This window comes from Ursus americanus, chromosome 18 (assembly GCF_024610735.1).
Source record: "Ursus americanus isolate L20-20 chromosome 18, mUrsAme1.1.p, whole genome shotgun sequence".
NCBI lineage: Eukaryota > Metazoa > Chordata > Mammalia > Carnivora > Ursidae > Ursus > Ursus americanus.
In genome coordinates, this window is record NC_142144.1 from 5,591,223 (window position 1) to 5,615,657 (window position 24,435).

Sequence of the window (24,435 nt, forward strand, 5' to 3'; positions counted from 1 at the left end):
GACTTGCCTCAGGTCACACAGCCAGTGAAGGGCAGAGCAGGGTTTCAAACCCAGACTGGGTGGCCTCTATCTGGAATCCTCTACTCCTGGAGTTCCCGAACCATGCAATGAGAAAAAGAAAGAAAAGTCATCTTGATTGGAAAGAAAAAAGTAAAACTGTCTCTATCCATAGGCAACATGATCCTGTACCTTGAAGTCCTAAGGAATCCACAAAAAAGCTTCTAGATTGAGTAAGCGAGTTTTGCAAGGCTGAAGAATACAAGGTCAGAATACGGGGCTGGTCTACACTGCATCCCTGTGGGATATGCAGAAACCCCTGGCTCTGTGGGTTGACTGGGATGTGGTTGGCCTACTGGTCCTGAGCGTGGCTTCTAGGGTCAGCAGCCATGGCGAAGACTGCTCTGCGACTCATGGCTGGGTGACATGGGCAAATGATTTACCCTCTAACTCGGTTTTCTTCTACTTCAAATGGATATTAATAGTGCATCAGGGAGGAGAAAAGAGCATCAGCTTCATGGGTTTGTGGGGAGGATTCCCAGAATAAATGCACTGAAATCCCTAAGGCCAGAAATTGCTGTGGTGTTCAAATGCCTTTGGTGGGGGGGGGGTGCACTCCGTGGAAATGGGCCTGAGGCGTCTGCTGGGAATGCAAGCACGGTAAAGGCTTAGGCCTTTGGTATCAGGCCTCCCACCAGTGTGCAGCTCTTCAGGACCCGCATTCCTCTCTGCTCATCCTTGGATCTCCAGCGCGGACGCTGGAGTAGGTCAGCCGCGGGTGCCGCAGACGCACTTTAGCCTGCAATTACAGCCTGCTGCCACCAGGTGGGTTCTGGAGCCCGGGCTGTGGACCCTGTGCTCTATACAGGGTCTTCCCAAAATGGAATTACCTACGGAAAGCCATGAAAATTTTTGATCAAGAGCCCTACTGACTTCTCTGAAGTCTGACTCCCGAAGAACGCTGGCGTTACTCTCTGGGACGCACGGCATGTGGGTCAGGAAGGTGTTTAACTCTACTGGTCAGCATCCAGAGGAAAGGAGACTCAGCTTTGTTTAGGGAAAGAAGAGGCCTCTGCGGGGCCCGCAGTGGGGGGAAGGTAACACCAGGCGCCACTGGGCATCGGAAGCCTAGTGGTGAGGTTTCAAAGGCGAGGCCAGGTTGGTGACAGGGAGAGGAAGGGTACCAAGGGTGACTTTCCCCACTTACCCTAGGAGGAAACCTCAGACGGGACTTGCAAATGAACCATCAAGTTGTACATCTCTACCCGTGCCCCCATCTGCCCGGGGTACAAGACCAGTCCCCAAAGTATGGGGGTCTTTGGAAGTACCCGAAGCTCCAAATGGGGATGGCCTGCATATAAAAGTGTGAGTTCCAGTGTCTTCGTGTGTGTGTGTGTGTGTGCGTGCTTGTGTGCACACACACGTGGCTAAATGAGGATGCACAGAGGTGTGCCTGCGGGATGCCAGTGGGTTGGAAGGGTGACCCTCACAACCAGCATGGGCTGGAGTACAGGTGTGAACTCACACTCCCTAGTGTGCTCACCTCCCCCTGGCCAGGAGGTGCTGGATAGGAGAGCCAGGGCCTGGCCCTGCATTGATGGCCATCCTGTTTTTTCCTCTTCCTCAGGGAGGGTCTGGAAATGGGTACCCAGAGCATCTGGAAATTCTAGGCATTGGGAGGGCACTTGGTGGCCATCTCCATCCACCCCCAAGGCTGCTTGAATTTTCTTAAGTTGTTCATGAAAATGAAAAATAAAAAAGTAAGTAAAGATTTTGGGGAAGTAACAAAATGTGACACCAATATTTGAGAATCAGCTGGAAGCATGAAGAATATACCCAGCCCCTGTAGAGATTTCCGCTTGCTTTGAATCGTGGCCATCTCTTTAGGAGCTGACATCCCAGCTGTGACAGAGAAGTTTCCTTGGGGAGGGCACAATGGTGACTTTCAAAAGCAGTGAAACAACTCTTCCCATGCCCTCTCCAGTTTCTAGGCACTTTCCATATTTCCTTGTCATGCAGATAAATGTGTCGATCCCTTCAGAGGCTAAGTGATAAATGTTCCAAGTAATTTTTATTTTAGAATACAAGAGAGGTACAAATGTATTTACAGTTGTACATATACAATCAAATAATATATATCACAGTTTCGTAAATATCATTTTAGATAAATATTTACAAAGTTAAAGTGACCATTTTCTGGAAGTAGAACACAGTTTCTTGAAAACTCTATACATTTTATACTTTTCATTATTATTATAGTTTCTTTATTTTACAAAACGCCTACCGGAATTCTGGTACAGGACTGCAAGGTGGGACAGGCGACACCAGAGGGCGCCCACGGCCAGAGTTCGGGGAGACTTGGGAGGCGACAAGGGTGTGGGTGGGCGGGGCGGAATCCCCCAGGATCCCGCACTGCTAGGAAGTGCTTTCCCCGCGGAGAAGCCAGTCTTGCCCTCCTCCCGCAGGAGTATGGCCAGGAGGGGAAGGGAAGCTTCTCTTCCCTAAGCAAGAAGTCAGAGATGATAAGGGAGGAGGCGTGGCTCCAACTCTCATTTTACGGATTGGGAAGGGGTAAACTGAGGCCCTAAGAGGGCCAGGGCCTTGCCCGGGTACCCCAGTGGACTTCCGTTTGCCGTCGCGCTCTGCCTGCTCGGCACACTGCACAGTGTTCGTGCCTCGTCCCTCCCCGGGAGCCGGCTTTGGGAGCAAGGTGGCCAGAAGCAGAGAAGGGCCCGCCTGCCAGGGAAGAGCAGGTCTCGGGTCTCTTCTGGCTGCCCCAGAGCCCCGCCAGCCCCCAACTCTCAAGATCGTGTCACTGCCGGGCACCAGTCCCAAGAGGCAGCCCGAGGGGCCGTGCGCGCGCCGGCCCGCCCCCCCCCCCCAGCTGAGGCCCTGCTACCCCCGAGGGACGCCAGCCCCGGCGGCCGGCTCGACAGGTGTGCCAGAGCGCCCCCGACCCCGGGCGCGAGGACCCCCGAGGAGGAGGCGGCCGTGCAGCCGCACCAGCTGGGTGGCCTGCAAAGGGACGCTGTCCCTCGGTGTCCTCACCTGCAAGACGGAGCGAAGACTGTATGCCTAGGGGGTCACTCGTGGAGCGCACCTACAGCGCCGGGCCATCTGCGGCCGGGGGTGGGGGGGATCGAGTCAGGAGAGAGCAGCTCAGGCCCGCGCCCCGCGCCCCGCGGGCTGGAGGCGGGAGGCGGGGCGCGCGGGCGCGAGGAGGCGGGGCGCGCGGGCGCGGTGAGCGCGTGCGCGGCGCTCACAGCACCATGGCCGGTAGGTGGTGCGCGGCGGCGGCAGCGGCGGCGGCGAGCGCGGGCGCGTGCGCGTGCGGCGCGGGCAGCGCGGGCGAGTGCGCCTGTAGCGCGGCGCTGGGCGGCCGGTGGCGCGCGCTCTTCTGGTGGGCGCGCAGGCCGGCCAGCTGCGAGTAGGCGCTCTGGCACACCTGGCACTTGTAGGGGCGCTCGCCCGTGTGCAGGCGCACGTGGTTGCGCAGCGTGGACGACTGGCTGAAGCGGCGGTTGCAGAAGCGGCACACGAAGGGCTTGTCCAGCGTGTGGATGCGCATGTGCGAGCGCAGGTTGCTGCGCGAGTTGAAGCCCCGGTGGCAGATGACGCAGCGCATGCGGCCCGCTGTGCCCGCCGCCGAGTCCGCCGGGTGGAAGTCCTCTGGCCGCGCGGGCGGGGCCCGGGAGACAAGCGGGGAGGGGGGGGGGGAGAGAGAGCAGCCTCGTTATGACCCCGCGCCGCCGGGGCCCAGCACCCGCGAGCCCCCCACCGCGTGAGCTCCTCCCGGGGCCCGGCCCGCCTCGGATCGACCGCATCGATGGGGGTGGGGGTCTGAGCCGCCTGGTTAGCGGCGCCGCCTGAGAGATGAGAGGGGCATCCAGGAGACTGGCTTGAGGTCAAATAGGAGTTGGACTCCAGACCGTGCTGTGAGACCTCAGGGACTTAGTGACTTCGCCTCCAAACCTCAACGTCCTCATCTGTAAAATGGGGACCTACTGTGACCTCACGGGGCTATGCACACCTTCTGGAGATGATCATAAAAAGCTGCCCTTTACCTCCCTTAGCCTGTACTCAAAGCAGCCTTCTGTAAATGGTAGACTTCCATAAGAAGCCCCCCCCCAAAAAAACCCTTTCATTTATTCATCCCACAAATACTTACTGAGTGACTACTATGTACCAGGGAACTGCGCCTCACCTTTCTCATTGGAGATGAGGTAATAATAGCATTACCCCCATAAGCCTGCTGTAAGCATCCAAGAAATTACTGTTTGTGAAACATCAAAGGCTGGATAAATAGTTCATGAGCCTCGGTTCTTCCTCTAACCAAATTTCACAAGGGTTTTTTGAGGACCCAAGTGGGGTGATAGCTGTAAAAGGTTTAGCTCAATACTTGGCATGAATTAGGTCTTGAGCAGATGGTGTCTATCGTGGTGACAGTGTCCCCCACAACACACACACACACAGGCACACTCCACCCCACCTTCATTCAACAGGTTTATACCAAGCACCTCCACCAGGCCCTACACCAGGGACAGAGGGAAATGTACATTGTCAGAGCTGGAAGGGGTTTTAAAGATCATCTCGCCCAACATCTTGCCTTTAAAGATCGAGAAACTGAGACACAGAGCCATTCCCAAGATCATGCAGCAAAACCGGGACTCAATCCAGGCTCCCACTGCTCAGCCCCTTGCTCCTTCTGCCCCACCCTCTGCCTCTCTGCTATCCCCTCACCCCCAGCCAACCTGCCCCCGGACAATTTATTTTGTCCAGAAAACAGTGCCGTTCGTGTCCGGACTGTGGTGGGAGCTCTGGGGGCATCAGCCTGCTTGAACCAGTAGCCTCATGGGCTCGATACTGCTGGGGATTGAAGCAGGGTCCCTGGAGACCGGCAACCTCCCTGCCACAAACACATGCGTGCACATGCTCACTCTCTCATTCTGAGTTCCAGGCGACCCTTGTCATTGTGGCCTCAAGGAGACTACCTACCATGTTTGTTCTTTTTCTGCTCCTCCTCTAGCCCGGGCACACCAGGGATCCCCAGGAAGGTGTTGTGTGAGTTTCCATACCACACCAGCAGCTCCTGGTCAGGAGGGATCATCTGCAAGGAAGAAAGCAAGATGAGATCAGGGAGGCAGCAGTCCCAGGGGTGAGAGTCGGGGACTCCGCACATCCCCCTGCCTCCAGGAGGCAGGTGTCCTGCACCTGCCATGGAGACGTGGATCCAGTCTCAGCCCTGAGAAAGCCACACTAGCCATCCCTAGCAAGCTGCATAAACACAGAAGGCCCTGGGATACTCTGCCCCCACCCCCTACTGCCCCCTCCCAGCCCAGACCTTCTCGCCATTTCTGTCCTATCCCTGCTGCTGGGAACAGAGTGGCCGCCCAGCCGTGTAAGAGTCCCCAAACTGACAGCAGCAGAATGCAAGGCTTGCAGTAAGCTGATGTAACAGAAGAAGGAAAGCTAGAAAACTTTTCATTTCTTACTGAGGGGAACCTGAGTCAGCCAGCCTTCCGGTCTGCAGGGCTGAGCCAGATGTTCCCAAGGAGCATGGGTTGCAGGGCACCCTATGGTACTTGGTTACATCCTGTCTGATAATGTTCTGGAAACATCTCTCGTGCGAAACGCCCACAAGGCAGCGCCACCCCACATTTCCTCTCTCCCGATCACAGGCTCTGTGTGACTCCCGGCACACGGCAAATACTAAAAAAGCAACATTCGGACTGAGGAACACCTCCGCCGCAGGAAATCCTGGGGCACACAGCCCGAAACACAGTCCTTTTCTACAGGAGAGAACTCCACAGATGGCGACAGTTCTCTGCTAATCCCAGGGGAGGGCCTGCACCAGGGAAATGGTGAAGGCCACCAGGAGGAAGGGGTTTGCCAAGACAGTCCAGGGAGGCTGTGGAAGGCCTGATCCTGAGGGGGCATTGACCATAAACCCCACACTCCAGGATGTCCCAAGGGGCCTGCAGGCCTTTGGTGAAAGCCAGTTAGCCCTCCCAAGTGGGGAACCCTCGGGCCCCAGCCAGCTAAGACAAATGAAAGAGATGGGGCGCCTGGCTGGCTCTGTGGGTGGAACATGTGACTTTTGATCTCGGGGTTCTGAGTTCAAGCCCCACGTTGTGTGTATGAATGACTTAAAAATAAAATCTTTAAAAAAAAAAAAAAGACGGTTGAAAGGGGACAGCCCCCACCCTCCCAAGCCTGCCCCCCATATGGCTGGCTTTGACACCTACCCTGGGGGTCACTCTCTGAGCTTCCCAGAGAAAGCTGGACGCACCCAGGCAGCAACCGGTTTGCCTTCCTAATGGGTCCTCACCCGCCTCGAAGGAGTTGAAGCGCCAAAGATACCATCTCAGAGTATCTGCAATCACGCAAGAAGAGCCCCCCTCTTTTGGGCTCCCTGGTTACAGAGAAGGCCCCACCTCCGGCCTGCAGAACCTTGCCACACACAGGCCCCCTCTTCCGGTCAGAGCCAGGAAGACCCTCGGACCACCACTGCCAGCTCTGCTCAACCCTGATAGGAGAGGGGTGGGAGAGGAGGGGCGGAGGAAGGGAAGCGTGAGGGGGCCCAGTCACTGCCATCCTCCTGAAACTCAGCCTGGGGCCACCGTGTCCCCGCCCCCACGGCCCGTGGGGCGGCATGTCATGCTCTCAGGGGCAGGGAGTGACCGGAAGCCAGGCAGGGAGTGCCAGCCCAGCTTGGAGGCATAGGGCTCGAATATGGAAGAAACAAGTACAGTCCCGGAACCCAAGGAAAATTAGGTGGTGCCTCAAAGAAAGCAGACAGATTAGAATCTGGCAGCACAGCAGAAGTCCTTGAGGCCATTCATGGTCATGGCCATCGTCCCGGGGGTCAGCGGGACAGAGCTGGAGGCCCTGCTGGAAAGGGGACGGAGAAGACCGAGGAGGATGGAAGGAAAATATTTAAGATCAATTAGTTGCGCAGGACGCTGCCCTCTGTGTGACGCTGCAGATGGACCCTCGGCCACCGGGCCCTTGGGTGACCCTAGGCAAGCACTTATCCTCTCTAAGCTTGAATCCTCAGGTGAGGGAGTAGGGGAACATGATCCCTGAGCTCCCCCAACTTTGAGACTCTGATTGTAAGTCACCTCAGACACTGTCCCGACCCCTGGCTTCCGCTTTCACAATCAGGGTTTTTCCAAAGCAGCCAGCCCCCCATCAGACTTGTCTGAACACGAGAGAGTGCTGGCAGAGGTCACACAGGTCAGGGTCCACCTGGGCTCCCCACCTGCTGAGCGTGTGACCTTGGGCAAGTTGCCTTCTGGCGCCGGCCTCCGTGTCTGTCTGGGACTGTAAAACAGGGACAGCGCCACTGCTCAGGCCTCCCGCGCTCAGGGCTCAGCTGAGCCGTATGCAGAAAACTTTCCAGGGTGGATGGACGCAGGAGCGCGTGTTATAATTTTCCCTGAGCTCACCAACGTCTCAGGAAGCTGGCAGCGCTCTCTGGGGCATCGAGTCCCACAGGGGTCCCCACGGAGCCTGCAGTGTGGCACGGGGCCGCCAGCACAGTTAAAACCCAGGGTGACTGGCGGCTTTGCTTTCGGTGATGGACAACAACACAGGCTGGGCCCCGGTGTCCCAAGGACCCGAGCCCCACACCGCTGGGCCACTGCCTCTGGCTTGGCTGGGGCGGGGGACAGCCCGGGAAGAGCAAGCTCCCAGCGGATGGAGCCCTGAGCCGCACCTCCACCTCCAATCTCTGGGCGGGAGGAATCAAATATCCAAATCAACACCAGCCTTCTCGTTGTAATTGACAATAATAATTGTTATTAAATGCTCCCCAACCCACTTTGGCACCCCAAATCAGACGCTTAACGGACTGACTTTGGCTCGGGTCATGATCTCGGGGTCCTGGGATGGAGGCCTGTGTTGGGCTCTGTGCCCAGCGGGGAGTCTGCTGCTCCCTCTCCCTCTGCCCCTCCCCACCCCCACTCATGCTCTCTCTCTCTCTCTCAAATAAATCAATAAAATCTTTTTTAAAAATTAAAAATATATATAAAATAAATACAACAAGAACAGTGGTGCTGAATGAGAAGAAGCCAAGGGGCATGCACAAATCCTGAATATTGTTCAAAATGGTTATTTGGAATATGATTTTCTAAATAAGAGCTTCGGTAGTGACTTTTAACATAGAGTGCATCATTATTTACTAACATAATTTTTACATGTACTAAAATTAATCTTACTAGTTAATTTCAGAAATTAAAACAACGATGCAGACTCATTGACAAACAGGTATAAACACATAAAGGGGGTGTAACCTGAAAAGTGAATCTCTCTCGCACTCTGGACACCCTGCCACCGTGACCAGTGTTCTGTGCTTCTTTCCCCAGAAGGGTCTGTCGTTTCAAGACTATTAAAAAGTGCTGATTTAAGGTTCATGGGGAACAGCGTGACGGGCAGAGTGGCTCCTATTTTTCTACATGAGATATCTGATTTTTTAAAAAATAATGAGCACATATTACTTTTATACTATCTCTATATTAAAGAAAGAAAATCGAGGGGCGCCTGGGTGGCTCAGTCGGTTAAATGTCCGTCTCTAAATTTCGGCTCAGGTCTTGATCTTAGGGTGGTGAGTTCAAGCCCCACGTTGGCTCCACTTTAAAAAAAAAATCTATTAGGAAGAATCTACTGGAATTGAGAACGGCACAGATATCGAGAAGCTACCAGCACTGGGGAAGGCCGGAAGTGGAGTCTCTTGGCTCTTCGGAGCTCTGGGAAGGCAGCGGCAGCCCCTGACCTGGACGCCCGGTCCCTGCTTGCTCGCGGGTACCCTTCATGCGATAACCCCAGAGATCCAGACCAGGAGACCCTCAGGACCAGGAGCCTCTTCCCGGAGATCCTGGCACTATTGTCCACAGGCTCCCAGGGTCCTGGCAGCTGACTGTCGAAGAGCAAAGAACAGCCACCGTCTCCCTCCCGGGCTTCCCGGTCCCTCAATTACTGCCGTTTCTTTACAGCCAACACTGGCATGGCCCTGCCAGGACTCTCCTTTGGGGCCGGGAGAACCAGAATCACGTCCTTCGTTCACTTTTCCAGGCAGCAGGGACTGATTCAGAACACACAGTAAACCAAATAATTCCCCCCAAGAAACCGAGTCCTGTACCATATAATCCACATCCCCGAGATCCTGGGAGAATATCGGGGCCTGAGTCTTCCCTTGACGAATCACATAACCTCTCAGCTTGTGCTTCTTAACCTTCCCTACCAGCCCAGACATTCTGTCCTGCCCCTTCCTGAATTTGTATTATAAATGGAAACCGATCTGGTTTTGGTTTGTTTTCTTAATATGAATGTATGTCACACTATTGAACAGGCTCCCAGGAGGCACTGACACCCTCCCTTTTCCCCCCGGGCGGTGCAGAAACCCTAGTCCAGAAGGATCTCTGTGTCATCTGGACCACTATCAATTTCCATTGTACCACAGATGTCCTGACACACCAATTAATAGAATTCCAGCAATACACATTGGCCGGGGAGGCCCCACGGCATGGCGACCAAGGGCTCTGCTCTGGGGTCAGACAGGCCTGGATTCATATCACAGCTCACCAACCTCCTGTGATCTCCTTGAACCTCAGTTTTACCATCATTAAAATGGGGATAATGATAGTAGCTCACAGAGAGAGAGGACTAGATTCTTAAAAATTTGCTGAGACCCTCCGAGCGGTATCAGCAGGTGATAAATGCTCCATGAATGGTGGCATTATTAATGATGCTTATTATTAATAATGAGGGTGCCCTAACTGCATCCACCCCTGAGCAACATCAAAAGGAAAATGGTGCCAAGAAAAGCAGCCATGGGACTCGGGGGCTGCCGGATAAAAGGCTCGAGCACTTAAAATGAAAAGGTAAGTAGCAGGAAGGAAAAGCCCACACTTCAGGGCACAGTAATCTGCCAAGACATAGGGAGGGGAAAGACTGGGAATTTTCTTCCCAGTTCCAGAGTCCAAAGCTTTCATAACTTCTTACTAAATCCTTTCCTTGAGCTGAGTTTTGGCATCAAAAGTCTTGCCTCCCAGGGTCGCTGGTTTTGTTTTCCTGGGAGAACGGGGGTCCGTGTGTTCCCTTTCGACCCAGTCCCCATCACCTGCAGAAAGACTTATTCATTCAACACCGAATGGTCACTTGCTATGTGCTGGGAGCTTTCTAGAAATGTCATTTTAGGCACCTCGCGTTATAGTGAATTCTTCTGCGGTTGAATCGTCAAGGAGAATGCCCCAGGAACAGCACGACATAGATTCAGCCAGAGGCCAATCTGCCTGGGGGCTCTCCACCGACTGGCCGGCCTTGAAACCCCATCTCCATTTGGAGGGCTATTATTTTGTATTTGTGGAAAATTGGAGAGGAGCAACGGTGCATTCTGCTTATTGAATAAAGATGGGCCTTCCCATTTTGGGGTGAGTAACGGGTTCTTCGTATGGACTATAAATGGCACTTCTAAGTAACAGAAAGACTAAGGAAACAGATCACCGCCAAGGCCCATCTCCTTGGCTAACTCGCACGCGGGCACAGAACAAACAGCCCGTGTACTCCAGAGACTTCAGGGAATGGCCTGGGGGAGAAGCAGTTTGTTCCGGTGGAGCCTAGAAGGGCCAGTGCGCCCTGGCCTCTGCCCGGTGGCACGGTGGGTGGTCACACCGGCCCAGACACGCCGCTGCTCCAGTAAGTGGAATCTGGCACGGCCACACAATGATTTGAGAAAAACTGCCACCACGAGAAAAGTGTCCAGCTTTGCTGATGAAAAGCAAAATGACCATAAAGTGATATTTTGTGTTTGCCTGTCCCTCACTCAAACGGTCCCTTCTTCATAGGCTTGCTCCTCCGGGCAAGCGTTAACTGCAAAGCCACGGTATCTCGCTCACGGTACCCTATGTGATACAATTTCTTTTTCCTGATTCTCTTTTATTAACTTCAAACCTGATAAAATGTAGATGACTTTTTTTTAATCTTATAAATTCAGATTCCTCCCTAGAGATATTCTTCAGCCACTCTGTCCTCTGACTCCGTATTTCTGTAGAAATTTCTATTAATGTTTCCTGACTCCGTTGAGGCTTCAGCCAGTGTGATCTGCACAGGGAGATGACCTGAGGCCCCCCGAGTCAGCCCCAGCTGGGAGTCCTTCGGCCTGAATCATACAAGCATTCCCACGGTCTCTCGTGTGCACGCGTGCGCATCTGTGCTTGTGGACGTGTGTGCGTGCACGTGTGTTAGAGGGGAGGAATGGAACGATGGTGTGTCCCCCATCTCATCCGTATCAGGATGGCCAGGAAGCCATGCACGAATGTGAGGATCTGTGTGTGAGGCTGGGAGGGGGGAGGGGAGAAGGGGGGAAGATCCTGGAGCGTGCTCTCTGCTAGAAGTGAGGGTCAGCCACACCTGAGGCTGATTCTGGGATGTCTGGTGGGGAGCCCTTGTTCCTACAGGGTGGTGACCCAGCCAGATGGTCACCGGAGCCACCTTTGTCCTAGACCTTTGTCCTAGGTGCCTGGGCCACCTTCGGTCCTACCTTCACACAGCCCCATGCTGTTCCACCTCACTTGAACACCAGTCCAGAAACTGGGTACCCTTCTTTACCCTCCACTTCCTTGTCCTCCCAGAGTTCGCCCCTCAGCTGGGACCCACTCCCTGGCCACACCAGTATCCAGGCAAAGACCATTCTGCTGTCATCCCTGGGAGATTTCCTTGAGCCTGGTTATTAAGGGTCAACTGGACCCCAGTTCCAGAAGATGCTAGGCCCCAGTGCCCCTCGGGCCTTAGAAAGATTTGAGGTTCTGAGTTCCAGGGACTATAGGGAAGTCATTCTCTGGCCCTGGGAGACCTCCTTTGGACCTCTCCAAAACTCAACCGAACCCAGCCCCACCCCGAGGACACTGTGCCTCTCTCCACTAGGGGGGTGGAAGCAGGAGGCCCAGACAAGTGTGTGGGGGGAACATCCCCACCACCCCCACACAGCACTCGCCACCAAACTGCCACGGGGAAGGAGGGCAGCTTGTCCCGCTCCTGGGCCAGATGCTAAGCATATTTCCTGCCAAGAGACACTGTCCAGAGGGTCTCGACAGCCTGGCCCACCATGGCTACCACCACTTGGCCTGCTTTGTGCCCTCGGGAGATTTTCTGCCTCTGCCCAAGGTTTCCCTATCGGGAACACCTCCTTTTTCCATCTTCCTGAACCTTCCATGACCTGGGCATGGCTTAGCTACTCGCAACCATGGGATGTGGTATTTAGCTGCTGCTCTCTTTCCCTTTCCCTTGCCTCTAAGCAGTTCCATCCGGCATAGGCATTAGTCTAACTTTCGCCCCAATGCCTGGTGAGAGCCCCCGAGTCCCTCTGCCACCAAGAGAGCCCCAGCTTCCTTGTCTGCAAACGGTGGATGATCGCGGAATCCTCCCTCGTGGATCAAATACACAAGGACTTTAAAGGAGAATGCATCCACAAAGTCTAGGAGAAGCCTTAGACAGCGAGTGATCGATGTGTCACAGCCAAGACTGAAGAATCATGAGCCACATATCAGCATCCCCCGCATGCAGAACAAGGAACGACACACAGGGAAAATGCTGCGGGCACAATGCCCTCTCTCTCATCCAAATGCTTTCCCCACGTCTTGCTCTCTGCGTCTCCTGGCTTCTGAACCCCCGGACACCCTAAGCAGCTGTCCGGGGACCTCACTGTCGAGGTGCTTATGACATTCACAATGACGTAAAGTCAACAGTTCTGTCCCTTCTGATCTACAGCCAGAAAACCACGAAGCTCGTGCTCCCAGAGACCAGGATGCCTGGGCCCCAGTCCGCCGGCCTGGGCAGGGCCCGCAAGGCCGTCCCCGGACACGGCTGCCTGCACCCCTTCTCCCGGCTGCCCCCCGGCGTCGTGCACAACAGCACAACAGCACACACTGACCTCGATGGCCTTGTAGAAGATGCTGGTGCCGATCTGGACCACCTCCAGGTTCTGCTCCTGCTCGTTGCGGGCACACTTGATGTAGGTCATCCAGCTTCGGTGGTCCTCCTGGCTGGCGTCGATGAAGTAACGCACCGTGCCGTCCTCGTTGAACACCTGCATGCAGGTACAGGAGGGACGGAGTGAGGCAGGCTGTGTCACAGCTGTCACCTGTGTCCAGGCCAGGCCCATGCAGGCATATCCACATATGCTCTCTCTATCCTCACGGCAGCCCCAGGGAGGGGGAGCAGCTGTAATCACCTCAGTTTTCCAGCTGAGAAAAGGGGGCTCAGAGCAGTGCAGTGACTTGCCTGAGGCCAGCCAGCTGGACGTGACCGACAGGGAGTCAGTCTCCAGGGCCCCACAGGCTCCCGTGGCCACATACTCGCCATCTCCAGAAGAAAAGGGTCTCCAAGGGATCACTGAGTCGACAAAGTGGCATCCAGCTAACTCCCTTTGGGGAGGTGCTCCCCAAAGCAGCGGAGAGCATGGACCAGGACTTCAGAAGGGGACACAGGAGCTTGGAGATGGTAGGCTGGCCCACCGTGGCACCCTAGTCTGGCCCAAGCCCCCTTGTGGGAGCTACCAAGAGTACTCAGAGATCAGACTGGACCCCAACTTCCTAACCTAGCAACAAATGAAGAAGATAATTACTGGCCCACGCCTCGAGGGAGGGAGGAGGTGAGGTCCAGAGAGGCATCTGGACCATCCCCCTGTTCTATTCCTCCTGCGCCTGTGACCAGAGGCAAGATTTGTCACATTGGGCTCCTCCAGGGACTGTCAGGTGGGGGCTGTGGTGGGGATCCACACAGAGGAGGGAAGGGAAATGAGATTAGGGAGAGGGTGCACAGCCTGGCCTCTGCAAGGCGAGAGCCCCAGGGGGAGGAAGTGCTTTGGGAGTGGCTTTCTCCTAAGGGTGTCCTAAGGGTGGCCGTCCCTGGCATCTGGCACTGTCAGAGGAGAGGAGGGTCAGAAGGCCTCTCGGAGCTTCAGTTTCCTTCTGTAGAATGGGAATAATAATTCACAGGCTGCTGAGATCATTTGGTGGAATGCGGGCCACTGACTCAGAAAGTTGACTCAATGCCAATTTGTCCCCCATCATTTCCAGTTGTCATTATGCTGCCTGGGCTGAGAAGCCCATTCCTTGGAAGCACTAGCCCTTTCCATTCTCCCCGCTGGCCACCCTCCCCCCCGCAGGCCAGGGTGGCTCAAAGGGGCTTTCCTTGTAGCCTCCTCTGGAAGAAAAGAATGCCGGTGGCTGGGAGGTCGCCACCAGGGTTGGCCTCTGTGCTGTCGCATAACCCTGGGCAAGTGACATGGCTGCCCCGGGCCTCAGGGCCTCCTGGTGAAGTAGGACCAACAACAGTCCCTAGGGTTGGTGGTAGGAAAGAGGGTCGGATTTTCCGAACAGTGGCCTTAGCAGCACGGTTTGGGGAGGCACCTCCAGGCATCCCGCGGTAGGGTCCACCGCAGGGAGCACGGGGCCCAAGCACCCCAAGCTCCCCGCAGGAGCGACAGGGACGGAGTGGCGGCTGCCTGGGGCAAGTCCGCCGCATCCCTCTCCCCGGCCCTCACCTACCTCCCACATGAGGTTGTTGTTCTTGCAGATGTCCACGTGCTCCGGGGCGATGACCCGGCCAGTGAAGGGGCCCATCTCGGTGCCCGCCTTGATCCACGTCTTGGAGAAGATGCCGAGGCCCTCACCAGGGATGGAACTCTGCGCGATGATCACCTCCGCGGGCAGCACCAGGCTGGACAGCTTCTGCACCTCTGTGATCGCCACCGCGGCAGGGGGACTGGGTCAGAGCCTGAGGCAGAGGATGGCCGGCCCCTCCCGCCAGACACCCAGGCCGGTCCTGCCCACCAGACCAACCTCAAACCCGCCCTGGAGCGACTCCAGAGAAGTCACTGGGGTGTGTGTATGTGAGGGCGCGCCGCCGCGGTGTGGGGGAGATGGGCTGGGGGTGCTCAGCGCAGGAGTCTTCTCGGTTTGCAACCCAGGGACCCTCTGTGCCCTCCGAAGCAAGAGGTGCTTTGGAGTTCATTTCTAGGGTTTGGGTCTTTCTTTCTTTTCTTTTTTTCTTTTTTTCTTTCTTTCTTTCTTTTTTTTTTTTTTTTTGTCTCTCCACTAATTCTCCAAGCATCCGCAACCTTCTTGCCCTCCACCCTGGAAGAGTTGAAGAACGACTGTGCCCACCGCAGCGCGTGGTTTTACAAATGGGTAAACTGAGGCCAGCTCCCAGAAGGAGGTGATAGCCAAGCCGAGACCTCCCTTCGGCGCGACGCTCGGCGCTCTCTGCGCCTCCCTGCACGGAACACAGGGCGCTGTCGAAGGACCCCGGATGCGGCCAAGAGCTCTCTTTTCGCGGGTGCGGGAAGCCCTGCGCCTCGGGGCCAGCTGGCGACAGCTCTGGGAAGAGACCTCAGGCTGCGGGGGTGGGGGGAAGCCGTGGAAGCTCAAAAGGAACGCGGGCTGCGGCGGGCCGCCTCCAGCGCTCTCCGTCTGACCCCGGCTGGCCTCGGTCCCCCTCCGCGCCAAGGATCCGGGGTGCCAGCAAGGGCGGCGCCGGGAACCCGGGTGAGCCCTGAAGTCGCCTCTCAGGGCGGGAAGAGCCGGGCGGCCCCCAGCCCCCCGGGGGGTCCCCCTGCCAGGCCTGGCAGCGGGAGCCGGAGCGGGAGCGGGGGCGGCGAGGCGCACAGGGGCGGCCTCCGTGTCTTACAAGGTTCCCCTCTAAGCTACCTGGGAAAATAGCCGGCGAGCGGCTCGGCAGAAAGGGGGAGGGGGGGGTTAAACGGTGTCCATTGCGGCGCGGCCGGCAATTTGTCACGCTGTTAAAGTGATAGCATTCATTCGGCTCCATTCGAAAGAAATTGCTAATTCTAAATTCATTAGCCCTGGAAGAATGCTGTAGCAGTAAATTGTAGCTCAATGCGGAGGGGACTTGTTTAAAAGGGGCCGAGGAATTCCCCTTACAAAAAGGGGGGATTAGATGGTTGACATAGCGTGAATGGAAGTGGAATTAGTCTGCACGGTAAATTAAGAGAGGAACAGAAATCGTCCCGGGGGAAGAGAGGGCGACGCGCAGAGATGCCAGCGCCGGGGAAAGATATTGTTTGCAGGTTGATGAATGAGGAATAAGAACTTGAGACATCTTAAAGAAAAGAAACTTTTCTCGCTCTCTCTTTCTCTCCCTCGCTCCCTCCGCGGCTTTCTCTGCAGGCCTGCCCGCCCTCCACCCCCTCCCCAGCCCCCTGCCTTTTAAAGTTCTCGGTTGAAGTGGGAACTTTCGCGGGTCAAGCCCAAGTTAACTAAATGAATTTTAAACCCCTTCTTTTTGAGTCAACTGCTATTACACGCCTAGTAAGGCTTTAAATGCCGGGAACCCGCCGACTCAAAGGGGTGAGGGGCGGGCAGGGGGGCGCCGGGGGCCGCAGGGCCGGGGCAGCCTGGACGCGGCGATTCCTTCTCCGAGCCGCGCGGGGCTCGGAGCTGCTTCCCGCCCCGCCCGGGCTTTAGCTGCTCACGCCCCGGTTCGGCTCCCGGGAAACTGAGGCCCACCGAGCAGCTGCAACGCCCTGGTTGGGGCGAGCTGCCGCGACGCGCCGTGTCCCTGCCGCGCCCCGGGCGTCGCCGGTCGGGGAACCCGGCGCCGCCGGCAAGAGGGGGCGAGACCGGCCTCGACGGCGCGACTCACCGCCGGAGAAGGACTGCGCCAGGACCTCGGCGGTGAAGGCTGTCTTGGGGCTGGCGTGGTGGCTCTTGTCCTCGAAGAGCTGCTCGCCCAGCACGTTGCGCCAGCGGCCGTACAGGAAGCTGTGCAGGATGTCGGAGGTGATGACCTCGGCCAGCGCCAGCCCCGGCGCCTTCAGCCCGGTCTTGAGCACCAGGGCCTCAGCCGGGAGCACGGAGCCCATCATGGGCGGTCCGGGGCTCGCCGGCGCCGGGGAAGGACGGCCGGGCCGACGCGGGGATGTGGCGGGCTAGAAGGGAGCGGAGTAGCGAGAGAAGAGGGCTGTGCTGGAGGAGAAGGAAGAGGAGCAGGGGGAGGACGAGGACGAGGAGGAGGGGGAGGATGTAGGAGGGAGCGGGAGGCGAGGCGGGCTGGGAGGAAAGTGAACGAGGGGGAGCGAGGCGGAGAGGGAGAGAGATGGAGAAATCAGCAGAGGTGGCAGAGGCGGCGAGGAGGGCTGGAGAGACGGGGGTGGAGGCGGAGGCGGGTGCGGGGGGTGCGGGGCGGGTGGGAGGCGGGTGGCTGCAGAGAAACGGCGGCGAGGGGCTCTCGGACGCGCGCTCGCCTCTCGCACACCCGGCCCGGACGGTCTTCCCCTTGGCAAAATCTCAGCGCCTTTATAGGAGCCGCAGTGACCCTCCTAATTGGTTATTAATGACCCCCTGACGTCGGACAGACTTGTTGTACCCGGCCGGGCTCGAAGAGCCCTCGTCGCGAGAGCTCAAGGGGCGGGGGCGCGCGGGCCGCTCCGAATTGTCCCTCTTCGCTCCTCCCGCCCCTCCCTGGCCCTTCCTCTCTCCCCCCTCCTCTTCCTCCTCCTCTCCCCGTGGGAAGCGCCGGGCTGGGAGGGAGGCTCAGCCCGCGGCGAGGAGAGGAGGGGACGGAGCAGGGGAGGGGGCGCGGCGAGGCTTGCTCGGACTCCAGGGACCAGACTGAGCAGGAGGGGACGCCTGGCCTCGGGCCCCGCCGGCCCGGCGCTCACCCACTGCCCTAGGCCGGATCTACGCTCCACATCCCGGCAGGCCCGGCCGGCGTTCACCTCCCCTCGGCTCCCTGGTCCTCCGGGCCCGGCCCAGGCTCTCCGGAGCTCCAAGCCCCAGAACGCAGGCCGTGCGGCTCTCCTGCTGCAGACGGCGCTTGCTAGAGCCGGGCGCTTCGCTTCAAACGGGCCGCGGCTCAGCCATCCTGTTCGCTGCTCACCGCCGAGTGTGAAACTCTTCCCGGCGGCAGGGCTGCGGGGAGGGGCTGCGGCGAACGTTAGGGCTGGGCGCTGCCCAAGACGGCGTCGTGGGTGACCGACTCCCGACTCTCGGGGGGCTAGGGACAGAAATCCGCATTGGCCGTGGGTTGCCCAGAATAGGCTTTTCTGATGGATACGGGGGGATGGAAAGGGATCCCCGGACAGTCCTGAGTGGGAGCAGCCGTGCTCCAAAGCGAACGATCTCGGAAACTGCAGGCGGCCCCAGGCCTGCGGTGTGTGTGGGGCTTGAGGCGCCGGGCCTCCCAGCTCCTTCTCTCAGCTGCGACCTAAGAGGGCCCTCTGCGTTCTGCACTCCTTCTTTCTTGCCTACTAGTTCTTGTTTTTTCTCTTCTAGCCTCCCCCTTGTCTCCCTTCCTCCCAACTGCCCCCCACCCCCATTCCACCAGGATGCCTTCCACGCAGAAGTTCTAAGGGACCCCGGGGCGCCAGCTCGGTGTCTCTGGGTCGCTTTCCCGTGACAAGGAGCTGCTGATCCCGGAGCTTAGAAGGGAAGGCCACTGCTTTCTGCAGCCGTTGCCGACTTCTTGGGTTAGCCTTAAGCCCCCGATTCCAGCCCTAGACACTGGAGGGGCTTCATGGGGATACCTCCCTCCCTCCCTGCCCGCAACTTCAGATTCTGCTAGCGGAGTCCAGTTTTCTGGACCCCCGGGGCAGGGGTTGGGCTCACGGGTTAGCTGGAGGAGTCAGACTCTCCAGGCTTTCTGCACAGCACGGGGCCTTGGGCAGATGGTCAGGGGCCTGGCCTTCCCAGTAAGGAGTCACTGTCCTCATGCCCCTTGGCAAAGAACTCCTTCCATGGGGGGTCTTGGCTTTTGCTAAGCCATCCTCACACCTGGCCGCCATGGACCCCCAGCTTCCCAGGCCCAACGCCGGCCAGTGTCTCTGCCATCCCGCTGTCCGCATCGGGGCATAGAGTAAGGAAGGCGGCAATCGCTGGCCCCAGTGAGTTCAGAGGCTGATGCCCAGAGGAGGTTGCCCTGGGCATAAGGCACGACCGTCGGGCCTGGCGCCAGCAGAGGGCAGCGCTGCAAAGGAGCCAGCGCAGCTCCCGGGTTAGGGTCCTGGAACCTCAGGTCCCTTCCAGATGCCACGGGCAAATCACCGCTAGCTCAGGCTTGAGCCGAGGGTTCCGTCGGACGGGGCCCACGGAGTCCGAGCCTGGGTGCCTCACCCACGCCTGGACCTTGGCTTCTACAAAGACTTGGTGGAGGGGAAAATGCACCGAGGTGGAGGAGACTACGTCGGGCAGCACCACCCGCCCAGAGCTTCGAGCTCCGTTCTCAAGCTCGGCAGCCAACCTCAGGGCCTCCGGGAGATCAGAGGAGGAGGAGGACTGCTGTGCGTCCTTGGGGCCGCCCTCCTCTCTGCGCCTCAGTGTCCCTGTCTGCGCAACGGTTTAAAGTTGGACTTTGTGAACTGAGGTTTCTTCCCACCTTGTCCCATTTTGGATCAGGTCACTTTCCTCTGAGAGCCGGGAGGATTTTGCCAATTCCCGGGCCACACCCCAGAGAAAAGCCCTCAGGTCTGTGAGAACCTCCAACCACCGGCACAGCATTTGGGACCAGGACCCCTGCTCGGGGTCAGAAGGGGAAAGGACCGAGGGTTCGGACCGCGGCTAGGGAGCCCTATTCCTTTTCCCCGGACCCGAACTCCCAGGCAGCGGTGCTGGGGGCGAGAGGGAAGCAGAGTTCGGGAGAGCCTTCCAGCTCCTGCGCCCGCCGACCCCAGGCGTCTCCACTGTGCGCTCAAGTTTTGTGCTTCTGGTCTAGCGGCAGACCCATCTGGACCGCGCCCCAAGGAAAGGGAACCTATTGGGAGCGCCCCAGTCTCAGGGCGCATTGGAATTGGGGAGCAAGGCCCGTGCGCTGAGGATGGGAAGGAAGATATTGCACGTTCCGGAGTTTCTCCGCGGCTGAACCGTGTCGTTTTCCGCGGGGCCCAGGCGAGGAGTGTGTCCGCGCCGCGCCGCAGCCCCCTACCCTACCCTGGCCCGGCCCGAGCTCGCAGGCGCCGCCCTCCTCGCGCCTGCGGGCCGCCGCTCCGAGATCTCTTTAATATTCATGGGCGTTAATAGAGAGGCCCCCAGTATATCGGTCCATTGTGGGCGGCTCGTAGGGCTTGAATAGGCCCCGGCCCTCTTTCTTCGGCGCAGCTTCCCGAGGGGCCGGGCCAGGAGTGAATGGCCCCGCTTCCCGCCCCGCGTCCCCTCCCCCTTGCGGGGAGAACATCTTTATCCCCGTCGCCGCCGCCGCCGCCGCTGCCGCCCCGGCCCCCATTCACGCTGCCCGGGCTCCGGGCGGAACGAATCAATCGGCCGCGGCTCTTCGGAGGTCATCCGCGTGGCCCGGGCTCCCCCTTCTCCCGGAGCCCACGGGAGTGGAGAGAGCGAGTCGGCGGCGGGCCGACGGACCCACGGACTGAGGGCCACTTGGGGGGAGGGCAAGAGCCGGGGAGCCCCGGGAGGGGTGACAGGCGCAGAGCAGGTGAAGAGGGACTCAGAGTCCCGCGGCCGCTCGACACTGGCTGATTTCTACCTGTTGCCCCGCACAGAGCGGAGCGCGGAGAGAACGGGGGCCACCGCGCAAGCTCCTGTCGAGGCACCGGCGCGCGCCCCTCCGGGCCGGCGGCAGCACCCTCGAACCCCGGGACTCCGGGTGTGGGGCGGCCCGGGGCTCCCCAGGCGCCGCAGCCCGGCCGGCAGGACACTTTCGTTCTCGCCTCTACGCCCGGGCTCAGCTCGCGGACAGCCCGGGTCCAGCCAGCGCGCTTCAGCGGGGCGTTCCGAGGGGAAGCCGGGCTCCCGGCTCCCGCGCCCTCGCTCAGCTGCCCCGACTCGGGTGGAGGGGGGCGCGGGCCGGTCAGGCGGGGCCGAGCGCCTGGGTCCCCGCCCCTCCCGCCCCGCGGGCCCTCGGAGGCGCAGAAAGAAGCCCATTGTCCGCCGGGAAATACATTTTTGGGGGCCGAGTGAAAGCCCGTCTTTCTTTTGAACTTTAGAAGAAAGTCTTCTGCCCTCGCCCCTCGGAGGGAGAGATTTGTCTCCCCTCCCGGGGGCCCCGCGCGCCTCCTCCTCCTGAAACATCTGCCGGGGGAAAATCCACCCTGGAGGGCAGATCGCGCTCGCTCTAAGCCCCGCGAACTCATTAAAAAGATATTAGCGGCGGGGGCAGGTCCCGCGCAGGTATCGATCGGCCGGAATGAGCCCGAGGAAGAAAAGGCGAAGAATGCGGTCGCGCCGCGCCCGACCCCCCACCCGGCTCCCCCTGGCCCCCCGCGCCCCAGCCCCGCGGCGGCAGTGGGGCCCCCGCGCGGTCCGCAGCGGCCGGCGCCCTCCCGCGGCGGCTCGCCCCCTCCCCCCGGGTTCCCCCTTCCCCCGCGCGCCCGGCTACTCCCGCGGCTCCCCTCCTCCGCTCGCAGCCGCCGCCCCGCGCTCCCCCGCCCGCGTCTCTCGCCTTCCCCCGCGCGCTCTCCTCTTTCGCCCGCGCTCCGGCCCCCTCGCCGGCGATCTCACACCCCCTTGGCTTCCTCCTCCCATTTCTCTCCCGTGCACAGCCTCAGTCTTTCGGGTCCCAGTCCCGCCGTGGCCCAGGGAAATTGCTTCCTCTCGTGGGGCCCGCGTGGCCCCGGGCCCCGTTCCCGCGGGACGGTTCAGGGCTCCTGGGCGCCCCCCCCTTCCGGCGCCTACCTAGGCCCGAGGCGCTGCCGAGGTGGGGTGGCGGCGCGGGCCGCAGAGACTACGGTTTCATTAGACGTGACTCGGGCTGGGCCTGGCCGGGGCTGCCACGCGGAGTGGCGGCCGCAGCGCCTTGAAGAGGGACGGCGCCCCCGCCCCCCTCAATCTAATTAGCCTCCCCGGTCGCGGAGAGACAAAGGCGCGCCCCGGGGCGCAGGTGACCGGCACGCGAGTCTCGCTGGGCGCTGAGGGCGGCGACCCCCCTTCCCGGCGCCTCCGGGGCGCCACCCAACGCCCACGCCCGGGCCCCCAGCCCCGCGGGTGCCAGCGCCCAAGTCCGAGCGATGAGTGATGGGTGTAGTGGGACCGAGGGGAGGGACAGTCGGGGTGAGGGGAAGCTGCAAATCCGGGAGAGGCGCGGCCGCGAGGGAGATGGGCACAGGCTTACGGGGGCAGTGAGGGGCCGAGATGGAGGGAGACTGAGGCAAAGACAGGCCGAGATGGAAGGACCCAGATGAAAATTAAAGTCTGGTGCGCGGAGACAGAGAGATAGGTAGAGATGAGAGGAGGCAGAGCAGAAATTCTAAAAGTGCGTGAGGCTTTCGGAGACTTTTGAGAGCTAGAGAGGTGGCCCGGAAGCAGGCAGAGGGAGGAGGGGGCGCTTGGGATAGAGACTTGGGGTGGTGGTGTGGGGGGTGGGGGGGGAGAAGCAGGCAGGCAGGATGAAGAGAGCAGGAGGCCGGCTGGGGAAGGTAGGAGAAGGGCATGCCCCTCCCTGCCCGGCTGTCTCCAGGCCCTTTGCCTGGCCCCTCAACTCTCCCGTTTCCCTGCCCCGGAAGGAAAGCCCAGACCCCTCACATCCCCGTCCTTCTCCAGCGGCTCTGCCCACACGCACCCAGCCCGCCTGGCCTCCACTTCTCTGCTGCCTGCCTCCCAGTCCTTGCACTTTCTAACCCTGCTCCTAGGAAGCCCCCAGAGCAGAGGGGGCTGGGGCAGAGAGTTATGCCCTAATGTTACTGCCCTGCATGCCCTACCGGCTGCCATCCACACCATATCCGGCCTCACAGAGATCCCAAAGGCTCTGGTCATTCCTTTGTCCAACAAACATTTACTGAGGCCCTGGGGCACCCAGGTGACCAGGACAGACGCTGCCCTTGCTTTCTCAGACCAGCTTCTAGGGGTGGTGGTGGTGGGGTGCATCCTGGTGGGGCTAGAGGTGGTGACAGCCTGTTCTGGTAGCCCTTCTGGTAGCTCTGACACCTTTGTCCAAGTAGATTTCATCTGTAAAATGGGAACAATAACCCTGTCTGTCTCACAAAGCCTGACGTGCCCCGTGAGCGAGCTCCCACTTAAGAGATGTCTGTGGTTGTCATTCCTACTACTGCCTCCGCTCCAAACACCACCCAACCTGACTAGGACACTCTGGGGCCATCAGGAGATGCTCCAGGCCTTGGAGACCTGAGGATGCGAGTCCAATCCTGGCTCCGGCAGGTACTGACCAGGAGCCAAGGCACCAATTTCCCCTCCGTGAACCTCAGTTTCTTCATCTGCAAAATGGGGATAATAATAGAGTGGGAGGGCTGTCCTGTGGAATAAAAGACATAATGCATGAAAAGCTCATAGGATAGAAAGTGTGCTTCATATATGGAAAATATTAGCAACTTCATTACGTTGAAAAATTAACATAGGGCCATGCTTGAAAATTGGGGAAATATGAAAATACTCGGTGGGTACCAAATATGGCCAATGGGACCCTGAAAAATGAAACGAGATGCATTTATCTACTCCCACCTCTACTACTCCCACCTTCCCCCACTCCCACCTCTCCCTTCCTCTCTGTCCAGAGTCTGACTTCGGGCCAGTTAGGGAGGATAAACTTATTTGAAGACCGGTTAAATAAGTTGTAGTTACAATGAAGGGGAAATGTACTGCTTCCAATGTCCAGTAAGTCACAAATCGTATTTATTCTGGAGGCTTCTGGACACTCCAGACTCTCCGATCATCATGTATTTATTTTAATTATGCAAATAATTATGCAAATAATGCACACTCACAATGGGCCAGGCTGGGCCTGGAGTTTGGGGCATTGAACAAAGCGGGTTGTACGTTGTAATATCAGCCCAGCCCTGGCAGCAGCTGGTCCCTGGAGACTTTAGTTAAAGGTGAATTCGTTCAACCAGTTCTCTACTGAGAACTTGCACTGAGCTGGCCCCGTCTGAGCACTGAGAGGCCAAAGAGGACCCATCTGGCATCTGTCCTCGAGATGCTGATGTTTTCCCAAGCAAGCGGGCCCCTCCACAGACCCCAGGCCACACTGCAAGATGTTGGCCAGGGTCATGGAATTCAAGCCGCAAATCCTGGCTCTCCAGCTGGTCAGAATGTCCTCTTGCTCCTTAGGGCTTTCGTGAAGGGGGTGCTAGGAGCCACTGGCCCACCGTGCCCATTTCTGTGCCAGCTCCATGCCTCCCACCATGAAGTGGGAGACTCACTCTTACACCCAGAGAGGGGCTTCAGATGTTCAAATGTGTGTCAAGTAGTGAAAGGTTTTCTCCGGATGAACTCTTATGAAGAGAGGACTTCCAGCTCCAGCCCCAACATGTTGAGGACTTGGAAGTCATCACTCTGGTCCTTACAACAAGAAAAAGCTAGATGCTCTGAAAATCAGCAATTTTTCTAGGACCCATCAGAGAACTGAGTTTGCAAGGCCAACTGTCACCTTGCAATCTGGGGAGACAGGGGGATCTGGAGGACCCCAGGGAGGACCTGTGTTCCCGGAGCAGGATTGCTGAGGCCACAGACTTGTAGGAAC

General features: G+C 58.6%; 1 protein-coding gene across 1 annotated transcript; it reads right to left on the reverse strand.

The window, feature by feature from the left end:
* Positions 1 to 3,256: 3,256 nt before the first annotated feature.
* On the reverse strand, positions 3,257 to 16,882 carry PRDM12 (PR/SET domain 12). The gene is made up of 5 exons (XM_045771019.1): positions 16,660 to 16,882; positions 14,544 to 14,734; positions 12,926 to 13,081; positions 4,993 to 5,104; positions 3,257 to 3,666 (listed from the first exon to the last, which is right to left on the reverse strand). Exons 1-5 carry the CDS (start codon positions 16,880 to 16,882, stop codon positions 3,257 to 3,259), a joined length of 1,092 nt encoding a protein of 363 aa, XP_045626975.1.
* Positions 16,883 to 24,435: the final 7,553 nt, after the last annotated feature.

Bases quoted from the DNA above. Each gene is read 5' to 3' on its own strand.
- PRDM12 (XM_045771019.1), bottom strand. From the start codon at position 16,882: ATGATGGGCTCCGTGCTCCCGGCTGAGGCCCTGGTGCTCAAGACCGGG. The intron at 14,735-16,659 runs GTGAGTCGCGCC...TGGCGATCACAG, and splicing joins GGCGCAGTCCTTCTCCGGCG to AGGTGCAGAAGCTGTCCAGC. The intron at 5,105-12,925 runs GTCAGTGTGTGC...TCTTCCTTGCAG, and splicing joins TCTTCTACAAGGCCATCGAG to ATGATCCCTCCTGACCAGGA.